This window comes from Macrobrachium rosenbergii, chromosome 5 (genome assembly GCF_040412425.1).
Source record: "Macrobrachium rosenbergii isolate ZJJX-2024 chromosome 5, ASM4041242v1, whole genome shotgun sequence".
Taxonomy (NCBI): domain Eukaryota; kingdom Metazoa; phylum Arthropoda; class Malacostraca; order Decapoda; family Palaemonidae; genus Macrobrachium; species Macrobrachium rosenbergii.
The window spans coordinates 3,838,418-3,852,232 of record NC_089745.1 but is presented as its reverse complement, the minus strand read 5'-3'; the positions used below and the strand labels follow the sequence as shown (position 1 = coordinate 3,852,232).

Below are 13,815 nucleotides of genomic sequence, written 5' to 3'. Positions count from 1 at the left end.
CTTTACTTCCACTTCTTCCTAATGACCACCACATTCTTTGGAAGCTTGAATTTCAAGTCAGTGGCCCCTTTGGTGGGCTTGTTCCATATGAATAGGTTCCATCTACTGAATAATAATAATAATAATAATAATAATAATAATAATAATAATAATAATAATAATAATAATAATAATATTCCCATTAAAAAGAACGAACGACACAGAACTGCAACCTTCCCTGATAATGTCGAGTGTCTTTAGCGAGAGATATATTGTTCGCCTAATCAGTTTTCATGGGACAATTTAATCCGATTTGGTTGGTTAGGAAGACCGATGGGCTGCACGTTAGCCCAAGGAACGCTAGTGTGTTACGCGTGTGTTTGAAATCAGGCGTGTTTTGTTCAGCCAGATTATACACGTGTTTGAAATCTGACGAGTACACACACATACACACACACTCACACACACACACACACACACACACACACACACACATATATATATATATATATATATATATATATATATATATTATATATATATATTTATTATGTATATGCATACACAAACTAGTACATGTATAATGTGTGCTGGATGTCCCTGACCACGTGATGTACTGTATATGCAGGTATACCACAGGAAAAGATGGATATGTATATACATATACATATATATTTTACGTAATATTCCACTTTCCCCTTCAAGGCGGAATTGTGCAATAACACTACAACACAGTGGACGGGGGAAACAACATTGCAAGGTACACAAGGGCATTGCAATCTAATATCTTGGAGGCAATGGCTTCGGAAACAACTTCTCTCTTACCGAGTTTCTTGTTTACCATTAAAACCATTTCTGTTTTCTAGCTTCCTCTTCCTCTCTCGTCTGCATTAATAGACCTTTGATAGTGACACTCATCTCTCTCTCTCTCTCTCTCTCTCTCTCTCTCTCTCTCTCTCTCTCTCTTGGTGATGAAAGATTCCGGAATTGAGAAATTGAAAGTATTTTCAAGTCACCGTGAGCTCGCGGACGAAGATGATATGACAGTTGCAACCACAGAAACTCTTTCTTCTTCTTCTTCTTCTTCTTCCTCTTCTTCTTCTTCTTCTTCTCCTTCTTTTTTCCGTGAGTCATGTGACTCTTCTGCCACTGAGGTCCGTTCCTTTTGTAATGGTCTTGTATGGCTGGATGGCTACACGTTGAGGAATTGAGGTAATAGGAGTTGCAACTGAAGGTTTTTGTGATATTTCAGACGTTGTGGGAAGTTACAGTGTCTAAGGACAGTTGGGACATTTGAGAAAGTCTTGGGCGTTTCAGAAAGGATTATCTATCTTTTGTGATGCTTAAAGGTGAATTTAGTTTTATTACTGCTGTGCCTTTGTTTGAAAAAGTTTAAGCATCCATTATTTGAAAGGTAATTTTTTTTAATGCTGTGCCAGTTTTTGAAAAAGTATAAACATCCACTATTTGAAAGGTAGTCTGATTACTGCTGTTCCAGTGTTTGAAAAAGTAGAAGCATCCATTATTTTAAAGGTAATTTTATTACTGCTATTCCAGTGTTTGAAAAAGTATAAGCATCCATTATTTGAAGGGTCAAAATAATAATCCGGGGCCATATTTTTTTCTATTTTCTATTTTCTTTTTATATTTTATTTTAGAAAAGGAATGCTACTGAGTACACCTCAATGAGGGATCCAAGTGTTTATCGGTTATACAATGACGTAAAACTCTTGATGCATTGTTTAAGGTCATACACCCAGAGGAAATTGTGGAATGTAGGAAAGACAAGGTTATTTTATGTATTTTTTCAAGGAAGGTTATGTCGGGGATTGGTGTTATTGGAAAGAGATCGTTGAAGACTACAAGGTTAAAAGACAATAGGTTACTAAAGAGTATTGTTAAGGTTACTGCATACTTTGCGTTTCTATTAAGTTACAGGACAGAGAAAGCCAGATACCTTTGCTGTACAATTTCCAAAACCACGTCTGAAAATCCCTGCTTAAAATCTTGCACGAGGGTTTGGGAGTCTGTTGTAAGCGGATGTTGTTCATAAGACGGCATACGAACTCAACTGAGTGAGTGAAAAAAGGACCGATTTATTTTGGGTATGTTTACAGGTTGCTCTTAAAATATTTTGGGGATGTTTACAGGTTGCTCTTAAAATATTTTGGGGATGTTTACAGGTTGCTCTTAAAATATTTTGGGGATGTTTACAGGTTGCTCTTAAAATATTTTGGGGATGTTTACAGGTTGCTCTTAAAATATTTTGGGGATGTTTACAGGTTGCTCTTAAAATATTTTGGGGATGTTTACAGGTTGCTCTTAAAATATTTTGGGGATGTTTACAGGTTGCTCTTAAAATATTTTGGGGATGTTTTGCAGGTTGCTCTTAATATATTTGGGGATGTTTACAGATTGCTCTTAAAATATTTTGGGGATGTTTACAGGTTGCTCTTAAAATATTTTGGGGATGTTTACAGGTTGCTCTTAAAATATTTTGGGGATGTTTACAGTTTGCTCTTAAAATATTTTGGGGATGTTTACAGGTTGCTCTTAAAATATTTTGGGGATGCTTACAGGTTGCTCTTAAAATATTTTGAGGATGTTTACAGGTTGCTGTTAAAATATTTTGGGATTTTCTTAAAATATTTTGAGGATGTTTACAGATTGCTCTTGATGTTTAATAAAATTTTGGGGATGTTTACAGGTTGCTCTTAAAATATTTAGGGGTTTTGTTCTTAAATATTTCGGGGATGTTTAAAGGCTGTTTGCTCTTACAGGAATGTATTATTAATAAGATACATTTCTAGAGATTATCAAGTTGGGACTCATGGAACTGAATATAAGTTTTGGTGAATGATCAAGTAGAGGTACTGATACAACCAGAGTTACGGAAGAGTTGGAGTGTTGTTTAAAGCCAGAGGACCTTAGGTGTTGGAGTGTGTCCCCTTGAAGGGTTCAAAGGACGCCGCGTGGGAGGATTTTTGTAGCTTTTATTTTGAGGATTAGAGAGAGGATAGAAATATTTCATGGAGATGGATTTCGAAAGGTCGACAGCTACTGACTAGACAAGGGGATTAGCATCATTCTCTCTCTCTCTCTCTCTCTCTCTCTCTCTCTCTCTCTCTCTCTCTCTCTCTCTCTCTCTCTCTCACACACTCACACAAAAAAACTATAGATATGTATATATGTCTGTGTGTGGATTTATGTATATATATACACATATATGTACTGTATATATGTGTGTGTATATGTATGTACATGTACAGTATGTATGTATGTATGTATGTATGTATAATACGGATGTGTTACACACGAGGGGAAAGAGTGAGATAGAGATGATTGCAACCAGAGCGAAGGAGAACGGAATGTATCGTCGAGAGAGAGAGAGAGAGAGAGAGAGAGAGACTAATTTACTGCACGAGGAATATGACAAAAGATCCCCTTTAAAAAGAAATAAAGAAAAAAAAATGCGCTACAACGCGACGGAATCCGACACTTAAAAAAACACTTTAAAAAAAAACGAACTTTAAAAAAAAACCACGAACGTCGAATTAAAGAAGTCAAAGGAAAAGCGAGAATTAGAAATAAAAGAGATGAGAAAGGAGAGGCCGACGAAAGAGTGAGAAACCCGGAAAAGGGGGACAAATGGAATTTACATGTCGACCTTATTTCCATTTGAAAAGATGCGCCACTCCCCCTTTCCTCCTCCTCCTTCCCATCCCCCCTTACCCCTGGGGAGGAGAGGGGCGGGGGTATAGGGAGAATCCTCAATGCGAGGAATGAATTATCATTTTTTTATCTTCGTCCCTTTGTGATAAATTGGGCTTTATCAGTTTGATGTCGTTATTAGCATAATGTTTATTGCTGATGGGGTATTTATTATTATTATTATTATTATTATTATTATTATTATTATTATTATTATTATTATTACAGTTGTTGTTATTTTTGTAGTCTGACTCATCATATCACTCTGATAGCTATTGTTAAAAATAGACTTTAAAGAGATAGTCGAAAGATTTATATTACCTATCCCCCGTAAGAGGGGTTAGTGCCGTCATTGCACCTCACACGGTGCACTGTAGGCGTTACTTAAGGTTCTTTGCAGCATTCATTAGGCCCCTAGTTGCAACCGCTTTCATTCCTTTTGCTGTACCTCCGTTCATATTCTCTTTCTTCCATCTTACATTCCTCAAACCTCTCCTAACAATTGTCTCTTAGTGCAACTGCGAAGTTGTCCTTTTGTTACACCTTTCAAACCTTTTATTCTCAATTTTCCTTCATCGATGAATGACCTCATAGGTCCCAGCGCTTGGCCTCTGGTCTAAATTTTATATTCCATTTCATTCCATTCTATTAGAAATTTCTGATACAAATAAAAACGTTATCTAAACAAATGCTTATTTTATTATGTATTCAGTGGCAGTCTGGAAAATACTGAGAATTTGTAGGGAATTTGCGCATGTTCGAGAATATTGACCACAAAATGCTAGAGAGAGAGTTATGGCGACCTATTTCTCGTGAGCAGAAAGTTTTTAATGTGTAGCCGGGATGGACGTAAAAATCTGCATAAAAAACTTTCGGCACCGTTCATTTCGCTTGTGATGTCTCTCTCTCTCTCTCTCTCTCTCTCTCTCTCTCTCTCTCTCTCTCTCTCTCTCTCTCTCTCTCTCTCTCTCTCTTATTTACTGACGAAATAATTTCAGTCGCCTCCTTTAACAGATCATTCTCTCTCTCTCTCTCTCTCTCTCTCTCTCTCTCTCTCTCTCTCTCTCTCTCTCTCTTGTTATGACGTAATAATCTTTCTCTCTCTCTCTCTCTCTCTCTCTCTTGTCTCTCTCTCTCTTGTTATGACGTAACTCTTCTCTCTCTCTCTCTCTCTCTCTCTCTCTCTGTTATGACGTAATAATCTTTCTCTCTCTCTCTCTCTCTCTCTCTCTCTCTCTCTCTCTCTCTCTCTCTCTCTCTTACTTACAGACGAAATAATTTCAGTTGCCTCCTTTGACAGATCATTCTCTCTCTCTCTCTCTCGTATATTATGACGTAATAACCTCTCTCTCTCTCTCTCTCTCTCTCTCTCTCTCTCTCTCTCTCTCTCTCTCTCTCTTCTCTCTGCTTTGAAAATACGTTTAAACTTTTCATTTATAATAGAAATAAACCGTTCCCCAAAAATTATTCTAGAATAATCCGATGAACGACTGCGGCCGGAATTATTTTTACGCAAGTTAATTCCTTTATTATGTAGTCCGCCAAGGAATGAATGTGGAAAATGTTAAATGCAGTGTAATATTAAATGTAGTATAAAGCCCTCGATGTATTGATGCAACTTATTTGTGCGCGATTTTTATGGCAAAATTGCTCCAGGCGCTTTCGCCTTAGCGATGAATTGGAAATTATTTTGTGGCTTTGTTTATTGTTAAGTTCGGGGTTTTATATTCGCTTGCTTTTGTACGTGACTCTCTCTCTCTCTCTGTATATATACAGTATATATATATATATATATATATATATATATATATATATATATATATATATATATATATATATGTATGTATCACTAAGTCCACGTGGACTCAGTGATATTCTCAAGCACGTTCCTCCGTGCTGTATTGGATATATATATATATATATATATATATATATATATATATATATATATATATATATATATATATATATATATATATATATATATATATATATATATATATGTATATATATATATATATATGTACATACATATTTTATATATGTGTGTATGTATGAATATATAAACATTATATAATTTATACATGTATGTATATATGCAAACCCTTAAATACTCTCATTTATGAAGGTTTGCATTACATGAACACTCCTCAAAACTTGCTGAACATAATGGTATGGAAAGGAGAGAGAGAGAGAGTATAAAAAAAATTGACAGTTCAGTTGTGGCTTCTTAATTCCCATAATAATAATTCAAAATTAAACGAAGTAAGTAACCTGAACGCAGCATAAAATTCACAAATAAATAAAAAAACAGTGACAAGAAAGAAACAGTAGTTTCTAAAATATTTCAAACGACCTGACCAGAAAACGGAGGCTGATACAAAAAGGTTGGGGCCGGGGGGGTGGAATAAGAGAAATTGTCTCGTAGACAAGATAGTAAATTACACTTCTCTTGGCCCTTCCCTCTTTTGACTCTCATCTCGTATTTCTGTTTCCCTTTTTTGGTGGACATTTATTGTTTAGCGATACTGATCCCCTTTTTTCGTTTTTGTTCATTAGAGGGAGAGAGAGTAAAATTTTTGCGATAGAATTACGTGTATGTCACCTTATGTGATGAACAAAAAGTTGAAGGAATTGAGAGAGAGAGAGAGAGAGAGAGAGAGAGAGAGAGAGAGAGAGAGAGAGGGGGAATTACGTGTGTATGTCACCGTATGTGAGAAATGTGATGAACAAAAAGGTGATGGAATTGAGAGAGAGAGAGAGTAAAATTGTCTGCACTAGAGTTATGTAGTATGTCACCAGATGTGATAATAATTGTCTTTACAGTGATTTCTGTTATAGATTTATAATGATTTAATTGAGTTCGTGTTATGGTGGTACTCATAACTGCTCACTTCTAATTTCGTCGCTTTCCGGAATTCTAAATTTAATTTTATTTTCCTCTTTTTCAATTTTTTATTCATTTTTTGTACCTCCGTATTGTTAATGATTTTATGTATAGTGCATTCCGTTATTGATTTTTAGAATTATTTTTACCTCTCCCTCTTTTTCAGATTTCATAATTGATTTTTTTGTATAATTTTGATTTGTAGTAATTAATTAAATATATGTTATTCAGTTATTAATTTTCTAATTTTGGTGTTTAGAACTTGAATGTTCATCTCATAATTATTTTTTCGTAATTATCAATCATTTGGTGGTTTTAATAGATTAATTGTTTTTTTGTCCCACTTTGTAATTTTGGTGGCTTTGATAGATTAATTTTATTTCCCAATTTTTCCATTTCTAAATTGATTTGTTCTTCTCTTCGTCATGTATCTAAGTCGATATATTTTCTTGCTCTTTTTCAGAATTCTAAATTTTTAATTTTTTTCCTTTTTAACAATTCTAAATTTAATTTTTTCTCTTCAGAATTTTAGATTTAATATTTTTCTCCTTTCCAGAATTCTAAATTTATTTTTTTCTGTATCAGAATTCTAGTTTAAATTTTTTTCTCTTTCAGAATTCTAAATTAATTTTTTTTCCTTGTCAGAATTCTAGTTTAATTTTTTTCCTCTGTTCAGAATTCTAAATTTAATTTTCTTCTTTTTCAGAATTCTAAATTTAATTTTTTCTTTTTCAGAATGCTAAATTTAATTTTTTCTCAGAATTCTAAAAAAATTTTTTGGTTTCTGGATTTAATTTTTTTCTCTTTCAGAATTCCAATTTTATTTTTTTTCAGAATTCTAAATTAAAATTTTGTATCTTTCAGAATTATAATTTTATTTCTACTTCAGAATTTTAAATTTTCCTTTTTCTCTCTCTCTTTCCAGATGCTCTCTGCGGACTGCTCCGTTGCGGACGGAGGGAGGTGTGCCTCTTGCAAGACAGGTTCACAGCTGTCTGCGTGAACAAGGCTGAGGTCACAAGGAATGGGTGAGTACCTGGTACTTGTACGCGTACTGTTATAGCTATGTAACTTTTAAATTCACTCCCCCGTCTCCAACTCCCTAAGGAGTAAAATGTCTACTGCGATCACTACCACCCGTTCCCCCCCCTTTTTTTTTTGTTCTCTTAATCCTTCTGGTTTTTTTTTTATAAGTATTCTTGTACATCCTTTTCCTAAGTATGCGAGTATGAGATAGATCTGTATTGGCATTGCACCTTGTGGGATGTGTTTTTTCCCACTGTTTTTACTCAATCTTACTTTTTTTTATTTCTTTTATGGCAGTATCGTGTTTATTTATTTATTTATGTATTTTTTTTTTTACTTAAAGACGCCATTGGAAAAGCAATTTTCGAAAACCTAAATATAACGATCATTCTCCTTACATCTCTGCTAGTTTTTCTTGCAAGATCCGTAAACAAAAGACAACGTGATATAACAAAAGTTTTGTTTTTCGCAACACACTGTTCCTTTCCTTTGAAAGAATCGAGCGGTCAGAGGAAATCTAAGATTAATAACCTGTCTATAATGGCTGCTTCCACCATTAATTTTAGCAGTGGTCTTTAGTTATCCTCTGAAGCTGCGAATACTGAATAAATACTGTAGACAAAATATAGTTATTTTCGTGCTGTCATGACGCCAGCGTTTGAATCCCGCTCGACGTAATGACAAGACGCAGGAAATTAATCGCCAGCGCTGGCGTTTCTAAATCTTACGGTCTGTGATTTATTGTTGAAAAAAAAATTTTTAACGTCGAGAATAAATTCTTTATTTTTTTAAACGCTGTAAATTTATTCTTTATTTTTAAATTTTTTTAACCCTACAAATGGATTATTTTTTAACACTGCAAATAGATTCTTTATTTTTTTTAACACTGCATATAGATTTTTCATCTTTTTATTTTTTAAAACTGCAAATATTCTGTATTTTTTAACAGTGCAGATAAATTCTATATTTTTTAACTGTAAATATATTCTGTATTTTTTTAACTGCAAATAGATTCTATAATTTTTTAACACTGCAAATAGATTCTATATTTTTTAACACTGCAGATAGATTCTATACTTTTTTAACTGCAAATAGATTCAGTATTTTTTTAACTGCAAATAGATTATAATTTGTTTTAACGCTGCAGACAGATTCTGTACTTTTTTTTACTGCAAATAGATTCTGTATTTTTTTTACTGTTGATAGACTCTACATTTGCTTTAACAGGGAATAGATTCTGTATTTTTTTAACTGCAGATAGATTTTATATTTTTTTTAACTGCAAATAGATTCTGTATTTTTTAACCGCAGATGTATTCATATTTTTTTAACACTGCAAATAGATTCTATATTTTTTTAACTGCAAATAGATTCTGTATTTTTTTAACCCTGCAGATAGATTCTGTACTTTTTAACTGCAAAAGTAGATTCTGCAAGATAGATTCTATATTTTTTTAACTGCAAATAGATTCTGTATTTTTTTAACACTGCAGATAGGTTCTATATTTTTTAACTGCAAGTAGATTCTGTATTTTTTTAACTAAAGATAGATTCTATATTTTTTTAACTGCAAATAAAATCTGTATGTTTTAAAACTGCAGATAGATTCTATATGGTTTTACATTGCAGATAGATTCTATATTTTAACGCTGCAAATAGACGGCCAAGCTGTGAAAAAACGAAAGGCATAAAAATATAAGTAAAAAAGTATATGTATTCTATTTTATTGTAGGTCACAGGTGCACAAATGCTCTGATGCGATGCTATAGCGGAGGACTGGCCTCATTTTTTCTATTTTTTTTTTTTTTTTTTTACCGACACGCTCTATAAATAAGGTACTCAAGTCGGAGGTCGTCCTATATTCCGGGTCGTTATCTACCTACACCTGGGTTCTTGTTTGGCCCCTCCTCCCCCCTGGTTGGTTGTTTCGCTGGAAATGTATGCCATGTATTGTTGACACTATATATATATATATATATATATATATATATATATATATATATATATATATATATATATATATATATATATATATATAATATATGAGTTTGTATTTGCATATACATATGTAAATAATATGGAGGTGTATGTGTCAGTATAAACTCCTGAGAATGTTCTTCCAGGAATTATTCAGAAGATAAATTTAAACTAAACTGCTGGAAAGTGTGTCTTCGATAACAAAGGTAAAATTAAGAAAAATTAACTGCTCTGTTGTACGTTCTCCATTTTCTTTACGCATGTTGTAAGCGAATCCGATTTCGCAAATTGAGAAATCTCTGTCACCTTTCTTACTTATCGTCTAGAGGGATTGCGTACAGTAGTTGGTCATTCCAGCCCAATTATTATGTATAATATAACACTGGACGAATATGGCAACTGGAACCTCGCCTTTATTCCTTCTACTCCTAATCTGATCATCCCTCCTCCCCTACCCCCGCCTCCCCCCCACACTCTCTCTCTCTCTCTCTCTCTCTCTCTCTCTCTCTCTCTCTTTCTTGGCCCTTTGATCAGTATCAGCTGGTCGGGAGACGGGAGAAAATTGAATGCCAAGAGAATGCCTGATTGGCATTCTTATTTTTAGGTAGATCTCGCTTAAAAAGAAACGATCACGCTCTTTGTGGTGATAAGATTTGAGGGGGAGTTTCCTGGCCTTTGTATCAAACTTTTTAAACAGGTGCCTATTTCAGCCTTTTAGATCATTCAGTCTTTTGTGACCTATTGTGCATTTAATTCTGTATGGATTTTGTTCGCTACTCATTTTTATTATTATTATTATTTTTTTTTTTGTCTATCACAGTCATCCTATTGGACTGGATGGTTTTTATAGTGTCGGGTTCCGGGTTGCACCCTGCTTCCTCCTCCTCCTCCTCCTCCTCCTCCTCCTCCTCCTCCTCCTCCTCCTCCTCCTCCTCTCCTCCTCCTCCTCCTCCTCCTCCTCCTCCTCCTTCCTTCTTCTTCTTCTTCTTCTTCTTCTTCTTTCTTCTTCTTCTTCTTCTTCTTCTTCTTCTTCTTCTTCTTCTTCTTCTTCTTCTTATTATTATTATTATTATTATTATTATTATTATTATTATTATTAGGGTAAGCCCCTATTTCTATGGAACAAGGCTACAGGGGCCATTGACTTGAAATTCAAGCTTTCACAGAATATAGTGTTCAATTAAAAGAAGTTACAGAAGATAATAGGAAATACAGAAAGAAGAGATCAGTTATTATACAAGGAAGGAAGGATAAATTTATAGATAAATAAATAAAAATATAAATAAGTGCATAAAAATATACATGCATTACTTACTTTTGTTTATAAATCTATTTTTGGACAGATGATTTTTTTAGCTGTCTGGTCAAATCTATATTTAGCTCAAACTCACTATCGTATTATTAATCAGTTGTTTCATTCTCTCTCTCTCTCTCTCTCTCTCTCTCTCTCTCTCTCTCTCTTTTTAAGTGTATACTGAGAGGACATACTGCCTTTCAACAGAAAATGCCATGTCACTTACATCGTTTGACGCTTGTTGAATTTCCTAGTACCTCATCAGTGATATTACGGATCAAAGCTAAAATTCAAAGTTCCCATGGAGAAAAGTAACGCCGGTAAATAATTAAAACTCAATTCGGCCTTTTTGATGAAGAAATGGCACTCGTCAGCTAAGGTGACAACAAACCTGCCTAGAGAATTATGCTGTAGCACAAGATCCTGGAAATACGGGAGAAAGCGTAGCTTTAGTTAATAATAATAATAATAATAATAATAATAATAATAATAATAATAATACAAGGATGTTGACATATTTTAAAGGGATCCTGGGTGAAAGGATTTCGAAATAGGCTGATTCTTTTGTGGCCCTGTTAGATGAAATGAATAAGAGTTTTTATGACATAATATTTTCACTGTACCAACTGTAACTAAACAACTTGTTACAGTGTCTCAAGTCGAGCTCCTAATTTCTGCGAATGAAATTATTGCCAATATAAAGGTCAAATATTTTATTTTTTTATGTTTATTTTCTCACCTTGTATCACCTTGATTATGCACCGAGTTTTCTCCCTGGCACCAGAAACTGAATTATTCCCTATGTATGTCCTCAATATGCCTCCTGGTAGAAGGATGGAAATAATTCCTAGTTACTTCCCATAGATTTTTCCCTGGCACCAGGTATGGAATATCCAAGATCGACTTTCTGAGTTTTTTCCCTTTATGCCAGGCAGGAAAAATCTGAGTTTTTCCATCTATACCAGGAAGGAAAAATTTGAGTTTTTCCATCTGTACCAGGAAGGAAAAATCTGAGTTTTTCCATCTGTACCAGGAAGGAAAAATCTGAGTTTTTCCATCTATACCAGGCAGGAAAAATCTGAGTTTTTCCATCTGTACCAGGAAGGAAAAATCTGAGTTTTTCCATCTATACCAGGCAAAAAATCTGAGTTTTTTCTGTACCAGGAGGGAAAATCTGAGTTTTTCCATCTGTACCAGGCAGGAAAAATCTGAGTTTTTCCATCTATACCAGGAAGGAAAAATCTGAGTTTTTCCATCTATACCAGGAAGGAAAAATCTGAGTTTTTCCATATGTACCAGGAAGGAAAGTACTTGAAATAGGTGCCTCTGAGTTCTCACTGGTACTAGGGAGGATGAAATGATTCCCCAATGAATTTCCAATCATTCCCAACCTTCCCCACGTAAAGTAGGGGTAACCACGTGCAATCAAGTTTTCTGCACAGCGTATAGCTGTGTCAGACGCACGATCATGGCTAAATTTAGCCTTAAATAATATAAAAACTACTGAGGCTAGTGGGATGCAATTTGCCATGTTTGATGATTGGAGGGTGGATGACCACCATACCAATTTGCAGCCTTCTAGCCCCGGTGGTTTTTAAGATCTGAGGGCGGACAGAAGAAGTGCGAACGGACGGACAAATAGCCATCTCAATAGTTTTCTTTGACAGAAAACTAAAATGAAGACCAAAATACGATTCGCATGTTAATGCCTATTCCGTCGAGCAACTTGTTTGTGATTTCCCGGGGAGCGTCAACACAGCTCATGTTGCGCCCATTTAAATGCCTGTGGTAAAGCAGGAAGAGAATCTCTTGGTAAATCTGTCAAATGGAAATGGGAACCGAGTGAGGTTTGATAGGTTGCGAGAACCTCTGTAAGACAGGGACTGGGATGGAGGTTGAAAAGTGCGGAAGGGTTGACGTTTATGGTGTGGTATCGGAATAGGATGATATCGGTAAGATGAAGAATGTTGTGGAGTGGGCAGTTTTCGAAAACCTCTGTCGAAAAGGAATTAGGTGGAGGTTGAAAAGTGCGGAAGGGTTGACGTTTATGGTGTGGTATCGGAATGGGATGATATCGGTAAGATGATGAATGTTGTGGAGTGGGTAGTTTTCGAAAACCTCTTTAGAAAAGGAATGGGGTGGAGGTTGAAAAGTGCGGAAGGGTTGACGTTTGTGGTGTGGTATCGGAATGGGATGATATCAGTAAGATGATGAATGTTGTGGAGTGGGTAGTTTTCGAAAACCTCTCTAGAAAAGGAATGGGGTGGAGGTTGAAAAGTGCGGAAGGGTTGACGTTTATGGTGTGGTATCGGAATGGGATGACGTCAGCAACACGATGAGGAATGTTGTGGAGTGGGTAGTCCCTTGGGACTCCTTTTGAGATGGAAGGAGGTTGCAAACATCTCCCTCTAGGGATGAGGTTGGAGGACGTCTCGGATGGGAAACGGGTGGGGTTGGATGACATCACAGGGGTGGGAATGGGAATTTGGGGCACTGTTTTGAACGGGAAAGAGGGGGAGGGAGCGGGAGAAGGAACTTCTAAATTATTCATGGACCCCGGAAATAGTTTTGGAAAGTTGATCTTCGGAGGCCATTAGCTCATATATTGGGTTATAATGAGTTGTGCCTCCGGTTGTGAGCCCACTGAATATTTGAGTACTGTTGTGAGATGTTGTTTACCTTCAGACCGTGGCGGCGTGTTGTGCGCCGAGGTTTTAGCATCTAATTATGTTCTCGTGATCCAAAAAGGGGAAAAATATTTACATTCTTTTCGTTAGCCATATTTTGCATAAGAATTGGGGATTTTTTTTTATTAACTAACATTGCTTTTGGACAATAAATTGTTGCAATGGATCCTATAGAAATTGGGGATTTTTGCCTGGTTAACATTGCTTTTAAGCATTTTAATGTAACATTAGAACCTTCAAATCATAAATTTGTC

General features: G+C 35.2%; 1 protein-coding gene across 1 annotated transcript in view; it reads left to right on the top strand.

Moving 5' to 3' along the window:
• The window catches only part of LOC136838446 (proteoglycan Cow-like), a 620,993-nt gene that overhangs the window by 306,799 nt on the left and 300,379 nt on the right, over positions 1-13,815 (top strand). Inside the window, 1 exon segment of the mRNA XM_067103375.1 lies at positions 7,503-7,605. Within this exon segment, the coding sequence (XP_066959476.1) occupies positions 7,503-7,605 (103 nt within the window).